Source organism: Borostomias antarcticus (genome assembly GCF_949987555.1).
Source record: "Borostomias antarcticus genome assembly, chromosome: 20".
NCBI classification, from domain to species: domain Eukaryota; kingdom Metazoa; phylum Chordata; class Actinopteri; order Stomiiformes; family Stomiidae; genus Borostomias; species Borostomias antarcticus.
In genome coordinates this window covers 10,208,909-10,218,063 of record NC_140253.1, presented here as the reverse complement: position 1 = coordinate 10,218,063, position 9,155 = coordinate 10,208,909, and the positions used below count along the sequence as shown (strand labels likewise).

Here is a 9,155-nt window from a genome sequence, read left to right as displayed (position 1 = left end):
GTGTGTGTGGGTGTGTGTGTGTATGTGTATGTGTGTGTGTGTGGGTGTGTGTAAGTGTGTGTGTGGGTGTGTGTGTGTATGTGTATGTGTGTGTGTGTGTGTGTGTGTGTGTGTGTGTGTATGTGTGTGTGTGTGTGTGTGTGTGTGTGTGGGTGTGTGTGTGGGTGGGGGACATGGTTAGATCTTAGCAGCAGGCAGCAATACAGTAGGTATTGATTTAGCGGCATGAGGTCTAGACCTGTCTGTGGAACCACAAAGGACTGAAGCAGGCAATTACAATAATTACCAAAGGGTTCTTGGTCCTTTGGGACTTCCTCCCTCCTTCTGTCTCTCCCTCTGTCTCTCTGTCTCAATTTCTCTCCCACCCCCCCACCCCCCTCTCTCCCGCCCTCTCCGTCTCCATCTTTCTCTCTCTCTTTCCCTCTCTCCCTCTCATTGCTCCCCTCTTTCTCTTTCCCTCTCTCTCTCCCCCTCCCTCCTCTCCCTCTCCCCTGTTATGTTATTTCTCTCTCACCCTATTTCTCTCCCCTCTCTCTACCTCTCTCTCTCCCTCTCCCTCACTCTTCTCTCCTCCCCATTTCTCTCACCCTCTTTCTCTCCCCTCTCTCTACCTCTCTCTCTCCCTCTCCCTCACTCTTCTCTCCTCCCCATTTCTCTCTCCCTCTTTCTCTCTCCCTCTCTCTCCCTCCCTCTTTTCTCTCTCTCTCTCTCTCCCCTATCTCTCCCTCCCTCCCACCCCCGCGCTCCCCGTATCACAACGATGCAAGTCTCCAGCGCCGGCCCCGTCCTATTCGCAGGCGTCTGTGGACTATACAGGCATCGGTGGACTGGAGCGCTTGGCTGCCTGGATTGGTCCTAATTATAAAGGCGCGTTAAGGCCGTGTTCAGTCACGCTGGATAAGTGGTACCATGTGTTGGGGATAGGTCTACTGTACACAGTGAGCCTGCCTGGGCTGATTAAAACGAAGGAAAGAGGGAGGAGAGGGAGGAGAGGAGAGGAGGCATAAATCACTATCAAAGGGCTGGAGAGGCACTGAGAGGAACGGATGAACGTGTGTGTGTGTGTGTGTGTGTGTGTGTGTGTGTGTGTGTGTGTGTGTGTGTGTGTGTGTGTGTGTGTGTGTGTGTGTTCACGTGCGTGGGTGTGTGTGAATATATCTGTATTCTGTGAATGTATACATATATAGTGTTTGTCTTGCTCTGTACTTGACATTGCTTGAGAAGGGGGTAGCCTACTATAATTCCTCACATTCTTTGGATTGTACAATCTGCTTTTATGGAGAAGTCTTAATGAAAAGGGGTGTCAGAGCTGTTTTACAATGGAAAATGTGTGTGTGTGTGTGTGTGTGTGTGTGTGTGTGTGTGAAATAGTTACTTTCGTGCCAGCCCTATCTGTCGATCCAGAGCAGCAATGAAGTTTTATTCAAGTCTGTCTCTCTCTCACTCTCTCTCTATCTCATATAGACCCCGGATAGGCGGATGAAGATGGATGGATGGATGGATGGATATATATATATATTCAGACTGATTGCCAAATATGTTGATCAGATAGATTAATAGCCTTACACAAGATATTGCAAATAATACTTTTTTTAATTGAAATATATTAATTTGGGCCTTTTCCCAGCAAAAAATGATATATGCAATTAATTGCAATTGATGAGTTTAAATAATTACAGATCATATAATTAATTACATTCTTTTTTTTAAAATTGATTAACAGCCCTAATATATACAGCCTCTCCTTCTCCCCCCCACCTCCTTCAGCTCCCCCACACTGGTCTCTCCCAGCGGGGGCTGTGTTTCTCAGTGGGGGTCCCGGCTGTGACAGACTGCCCTCAGTAGACAGGCTGTAGTTGTGGGGGAGGAAGGGAAGTAGAAATAGACAGAGGTGGCGCAGAGGGGAAGAAACTGAAGATAAAAAAAGAGAGATGGAGAGAGGGAAGAGAAGAAAACGAGTGACCTGCGGGGGAGTGTCACGGCGAGGCCCCGGTGCTTCTGAGAGGTCAGGACTGTTCGTCTGTCACTCTCTTTCTTTCCTCCGCCTCTCTCTCTCTCTTTCTCCTCCCTCTCTCTCCCTTCCCCCCTTCTCCCTCCCTCTGACCTTGCTCTCTCTCTTTCTCTTTTCCCCTCTCCCTCTCTCCTCTTCTCCTCCCTCTGCTCCTCTCCCTCCTCCTCCCTCTCTTCTCTTCTCCATATCCTGTCCTCTCATGGGGATAGAGGTCATTGCTGTTCTAACTGGGCTCAAACCTCTGGCTTCCAAACACACATAACCGTAAAGTTGAATTTGAGTTTGTAGCAGCTGGTTAGCTAGTTAGTTAGAGCCATTGTTTTTCCTGATGTATTTTGCATTGAGTCTCTTGCGCGTGTGCGTATGTGTGTGTGTGTGCGTGCGTGCGTGCGTGTGTGTGTGTCTGTGTACTCATAATGTTTATGCCAGTCACCTCAAAGCTCCCTCAGAGTCCTGAATTCCTAGTGTACAAGAGACTTGTCTCTCCCTGAGTTCACAGAAATAGTGATGCTAATATAGTGAGAGAGGTAGAGCGAGGGAGGGAGGGAGTTGGTTGGTTAGTTGGTTGTTTGGTTGGTTGGTTAGTTTAGAAAGTTAGATATGGAGAAGAGACAACTAAAGTTTCTTGCGTCAGCTGTTTACCATGAACAAATTCAAATGGTCATAAAATGGAAAACTGTTTTGGTTTGAAACTAGAGATCCAGGCCAACACATGGATTACAGTTTCACCTTGAATTCTTCTGGACAACCTCAAATGCACTCTGCCAAGGAGGTTGTGGTAAAATGAGACATGCACACACACACACACACACACACGCGCGCACGCACAGACACAAACACACACACACACACGCACGCACACACACACACACACACACACACACACACACACACACACACACACACACACATACACACACACACATAAACAAACTCAAATAGAGAGAGAGGTCTAATTTTATGGTGAAGTGAGACCTGAAAATATCCTTGTACAGTACAGACATTTACAGACATTTAAGTTCCATTAACAACTGTCCTTCTTCTTCGTCCGTGAAGCAGAGCATGCTGAACTGATGAGTCATGCTTTCTTTCTGTTGCACTGTCAGTCTCCCATCGCCAGTCTCTCTCCCCCTCTCTCTCAACCTCTCTCCCTCTATCTCTCTCCATGTTGCTCTCTCTACCACTCCCTCTCCATCTCTCTCTCTCTCCCTCTCTGCCCCCTCCCCCTGCTCCTCTCTACCCCTCCTCCCCTCCCTCTGGCTTTATTTGGAACTCTGAATAATTCAAAACGTTCTTCTCGTGTGTGTGTGTGTGTGTGTGTGTGTGTGTATGTGTGTGCGTGCACGTCTGCATATTGCTCTGTATATGTGTGTGTGTGTACTCATAATGTTTCTACCAACCACCTCAAAGCTCCTTCAGAGTCTTGAATTCCTAGTTTATTTTGTGTCTTCCTTCAGAAAAACAGGCCAGTTTCAACAGTAAGTATAGTAATGTCTCTAAGATGGCGCCATGTAATGAAAAAAAACAACAAAGAACAGAGCGCACCAATGCACTATTGCAGCCTTAGAGTCTCTAAAATAGCGGCGTGTAAAGCTGCTGTAGTGTGTTGGTGTGCTTTGTTGTGTTGTTGTTTTTTTTCCTTTAATTGAGTGTTTTGCGACCAGCCCTCAGTGTTCCCTCACCAGAGAGCAGCTCATGAATATTAGGGAATTTTACCCCTGCAGATTTCATTCCGGAGTTTCTCATCCCAACTGTAGACATTTTGGACGTTTTGGATGTCAAAGGTACGCTCACCTTGGTCCAGGCGCTCGCTATGAAATCCAGGTACTAGTAGTGAAAAACAAAGACTTCTCATCATCCTCGATCCTGGCATTTATGGAGACATGGTTAGGTCATCATCATATCCCAGACGCCGCCGTACAGCTTGAAGGCTTCCAGCTGTTTAGAGGGGACCGTGACCCTGTTCTCTGTGGTATTTGTTTGTTGGTGAATGACTCATGGTGCAGCACATTACTGTGGTTCAGCAGCACAGTTCTCCAGAGCTGGAATCCCTCTTCATGAACTCCAGACCATTCTGTTCCCCCCCTGAATTCAGCTCATTCAGCTCATTTGTTCTGTGTTTAGCCTACATCGCTCCTAGCGCACCGGGTTATGAAGCGCAAAGCCGGCTCGCGGAACAGAACGAAACCATCCCGATGTAGCCTACTTGTTGTGGTGGTCGGGGACTTCAACAAAGCTCATCTCAATCATGAACTTCTCAAATACCATAAGCAGATCAAACGCTCGACCAGAGAGGACAACATACTCGACCATTGTTACACCAGCATAAACAACGTGCATCACGCCGGCTCCCGCCGGTACACTCGGACCACGAAACCATCCAGTTGATCCCTAAATACAGGCAGAAACTAACACTCTCTAAGCCTGTCGTTAGGACATTCAAGACATGGAGGCTATGTTGAGTGGGCGGGTGCAGAGGCTGGTAACAGCCAGGACGAGTACACAGACACTGAGACGTCATTCGTCAGCCACTGTGAGAACGTATGTGTCCCAAATCGAAACCAAAATCAGCTACAAAAACGACCGGTTCACAGCTAAACTCTCGGAAGTTAAGGCTGGAGAAAGAGGAAGTAAGGAAGTAAGGAAGGGAGTGGAGACGATTTAGGCCAAGTCCAGGTTGAGCAAGGCAGCGAAGGAGGCTAAACAACGCTTCTCAGAGAAACTAAAACTTCAGTTCTCATAGGGGAACACGTCCTCTGTCTGAAAAGGCCTGAGACAGATCAACAACGACACGCCGAAATTCCCCCAGTCCACTAACGACCCCACCTGGCCAATGACCTGAAAGAGTTCCACTGCAGATTTTAGATCTTCCAACAGAGGCCCAGAACTCCCCACAGGCAATCCCCCCCCACCCCCATCCCCCCCCCACCCCCCGACACTGCAGCACAGCCTCTTACCATCAAAAGAATGTGAACCATCTGTTCAGGAGACAGAACCCCCAGGACACGGCCAGACCAGACTCTGTCTCCCTCTCCATGCTTTAGTTCTGTGCTGATCAGCTGTCCCCGGTGATCACAGACATCTTCACTAGAGACATGCCATGTACCAGACTGCTTCAAGATCTCATCATCCCTGTCCCCAAAGAAAGCAAGCATCACTGGCCTCAATGACTACAGGCCCGTCACCCTGACCTCTGTAGTAATGAAGGTCTTTGAGCGCCTTGTTCTGCTGCACCTGAAACCCTTCACAGGCCCACTCCTGGAGCCCCTGCGGTTCGCCTACAGAGCAAACAGGTCTGTGGACGACCCAATAAACATGGCCCTTCACTGCATTCTACAGCATCTGGAACACGCAGGCACCTACGCCAGGATCCTGTTTGTGGATTTCAGTTCTGCCTTCAACACCATCCCACTGCTCACACTGGAGTACGATCTCTCCCAGCTGCACATGCCTGACTCTACCTGCAGGTGGATCACCAATTTCCTGTCCGACAGGAAACAGCACGTGAAGTTGGGAAAAAAACATCTCTGACTTCAGGTCCATCAGCACCGGCTTTCCCCCCTACTCTTCTCTCTGTACACAAACAGCTGCACCTCCAGCCACCAGTCTGTCAAGCTCCGGAAGTTTGCGGATGACGCCACCCTCATCGGACTCATCTCTGAGGGAGACAAATCCACCTACAGATGGGAGATCAACCAGCAGCTGTCCTGCTGCGGTCAAGACAACCTGGAGCTCAACGCTCTCAAGATAGTGGAGATGATTGTAGACTTTAGAAAGCTACCAGTCCCCCTCCATCCCATCACATTGAATGACAACCCAGTGGCCACCGTTGACTCCTTCCACTTCCTGGGCAACACTATCTCCCAGTACCTCAAATGGGAACTAAACACCAACTCCCTTGTGAAGAAGGCACAGCAGAGGATGTACTTCCTGAGGCAGCTAAAGAAATTCAGACTACCAAAGAAAATGATGGTACTCTTCTACACCTCCATCATCGAGTCCATCCTCACCTCCTCCATCACCATCTGGTTCTCCACCGCTACAGCCAAGGACAGGGCCAGACTGCAGCGTGTCATCCGAAGGTTGTCGGCTACAACCTGCCCTCCCTCCTGGTTCTGCACAACTCCAGGACCCTGAAGCGGGCCAGGCCAAGACTGAAGCCGACCCCTCCCACCCCGGCCATAATCTCTTTGTGCCCCTCCCCTCAGGCAGGAGGCTGCGGTCCATCAGGACCACGTCCGCACGCCACAGAGGCAGCTTCTTCCCCACGGCCACCAGCCTCTTCAACAAGGCTTGTGTCCCCCTCTGACCTCCCCCTGTCCCACCACGGACCCCGCCACCGCTGAGAGATACCATTGATAGACACTTGCACATGACCTGAATGCACTGTATACAATGTGCTGCACTCACATATCTTATGATAAGATAAGATAAGATAAGATAAGATAAGATAAGATAAGATAAGATAAGATAAGATAAGATAAGATAGATACTTTATTGATGTGTTTCAGCAGTGGAATTACAGCAAGGTTGGAAAAAGACACTAGATACAGAGTATCACACCACACACACATATATACACATACACACACTTGCCCTTGACCTGAATGTACTGTATAGGACACACTGCATACTCTCTGTATGACTGCATAAATATTTGTGTATTGTCCTTTTTCTTAGCTTATCCTTTTTTACACTAGAATTTTGTACTCGCTGTTTGCACTGTCGTGTCTCGTCCTCGAACCCTGTCCAATGATGTCTCCATTATATGAACCACGACTGAAAGAAAATTCCAAGTACGTTGAAAAACTGCATGGCAATAAACAAATTCTGATTCTGATTCTGACAACAATGATAAGACTGGCATTGTTTCTGAGTTCCGAGTAATATCAACAGGGGACCATAGCAGAACAGAGACAAGCTGTACTGGATCTACTTGCTGAACCTTGGCTCAGACCAAGACTTGACTCGTATATCTGGTTAGAGGTCAGAGACAGGTGTGTTGTGTGTGTGTGTGTGTGTGTGTGTGTGTGTGTGTGTGTGTGTGTGTGTGTGTGTGTGTGTGTGTGTGTGTGTGTGTGAGAGAGAGAGAGAGAGATTGAGAGTTAGTGAAGAAAGAAAGAAAGAAAGAAAGAAAGAAAGAAAGAAAGAAAGAAAGAAAGAAAGAAAGAAAGAAAGAAAGAAAGAAAGAGATTGAGTGCGAGAGCAAACAGTGCAGTTATCCTAATCCAGACTCCTGGCCTGTTATGTAATCTGTGCCCATGGGATTGGGGTGATGCTTTTATTGATCATTCCATGCTCTGATATAATTGAATGGCCACTGAGCTGTGTCTCACTATTGCGTAAGAGCACTCACTCTGTGCCTCGTGTGTTTGTGTGTGTGTGTGTGTGTGTGTACCCCACGAGCACACACGTCTGCGTCTGTCCGTGCGTACGTGCGTGAGTTAATGTCCATCGATAAACTTACATCGCTGTTTACACTGATCTTCTAACGGTTGTTTTCCCTGACTGCCTCAACCAGTTCTTAGAGTTTCACTAGGACACCAGACAGAAGCACGCACACACACACACACACACACACACACACACACACACACACACACACTGACCAACCAAACCCTGACAACACGCTAGCTTTTTCCATGGACTGCATCACTAGTGAAATGCCTCCCCAGAACATGGGTTTCTAAAGACCCTGAGCATGGAGGAAAAACTGCTTTGTGGAGAAGAAAGGAGGGAGAGAGGACAGGAATGGAATAGTGGGGAGGGGGGGGAGGGGAGGGGGGAGGGGGGAGGGGGGGTCTCCCTGCAGCCATAACGAACCCTCCTAGTGTCCTCGTGTTTCCCAGGGACCCAAGAGGACTTTACGTAAGCAAAGCGGTAATGGCTGAAGCACTTAAGACGTCACGTTATCGGGAGAGGGGAGCGACTTTCTGTGTGTGTGTGTGTGTGTGTGTATGTGTGTGTGCGTGTGTATGTGTGTGTGTGTGTGTGTGTGTGTGTGTGTGTGTGTGTGTGTGTGTGTGTGTGTGTGTGTGTGTGTGTGCGTGTGTATGTGTGTGTGCGTGTATGCCGCTACAGATGGAAAATGCTTACATAACACGCACAATTCCCATGATGCTCCAGTATGTGGGGTTTCTCCTCAACTTGTCATACCCTCCATCTCTCCACCATTTCTCCCTCTCTTCACCCCCACCCTTCTCTCTCTCTCTCTCTCCATCCCTCTCTTTTCCATCCTTAACCTCGCTTTCCCATGTCCCGTTATTTCTTTTTCAGGTCTCTCCATCCCTTCCTCTCCCAATACTTCATTTCCTGTTTTTGAACTATACTGAACAGTATGTGCTTTTTTTTTTAGAAACATCCCGTGAAATGTCCCTTTAATGTGTTTTGGGACATCATGAGGAAGTTGATTCCAGCCCATACAAATCAACCGTGACAGGTTTAAAACAGGGGTCTGTGTGCTTGGCAGTCAGCGCCTCATATGGCCTGTTTACACGTTACCCTCGCCGCGCTGACACGCCGTGGGCGGTCTCTTCATCTGCGCGCCCGCCTATCTCTGCCTAACCCATGTTTGGTTTGGACAGGGTCAATCTCAATACTATGAGCTATCGTCTCTGAAGCCTTTGTGTGTGTGTCAGTGTGTGTGTGTGTGTGTGTGTGTGTGTGTGTGTGTGTGTGTGTGTATAAAGGCTCTTACTGGTCAAGGGCAAAGAATGAGACAGCTTTGTGAGGCGATGACCTGGGTCTAACCAATTAACAGCATTCAGGGCAAGATAAGAGTTAGATTGTATGGGTGTTGATAACAAAACAGTCTGGATGACTGGGCCATTATGTACATTTGATAAGAGAATTAAAGGAGATTGTGTGAGAGGATAGAGTGGACAGTGAGAGAGAGAGAGAGAGAGAGAGAGAGAGAGAGAGAGGGAGAGGGGGGAATGGGTGATGACAGAAAATCAGCAAGATGACAAGAAAGAGAAAGAGAGATGATGATGATGCTCTTTGATGTTGCTCTGTCTCTCTCTCTGTCTCTCTCTCTCTCTCTGTCTCTCTCTCTCTCAGTGGAGCAGTGTGTGTGTGTGTGTGACTGGAGGGCGCGGGTGCTGGGTGTATAAATTGGAAATGGGTCTGTACCCCGTGGGCGAGA

General features: G+C 48.3%; 1 protein-coding gene across 1 annotated transcript in view; it reads left to right on the top strand.

Moving 5' to 3' along the window:
• The window catches only part of htra3a (HtrA serine peptidase 3a), a gene marked incomplete at both ends in the record, with an annotated part of 18,686 nt that extends 10,784 nt beyond the window's left edge, over positions 1-7,902 (top strand). Inside the window, 3 exons of the mRNA XM_084454665.1 lie at positions 5,599-5,726; positions 5,832-5,983; positions 7,861-7,902. Of these exons, the coding sequence (XP_084310791.1) occupies positions 5,599-5,726; positions 5,832-5,983; positions 7,861-7,902 (322 nt within the window). The remainder of the gene's footprint in view (positions 1-5,598; positions 5,727-5,831; positions 5,984-7,860) is intronic.
• Between the last annotated feature and the right edge of the window lie 1,253 nt (positions 7,903-9,155).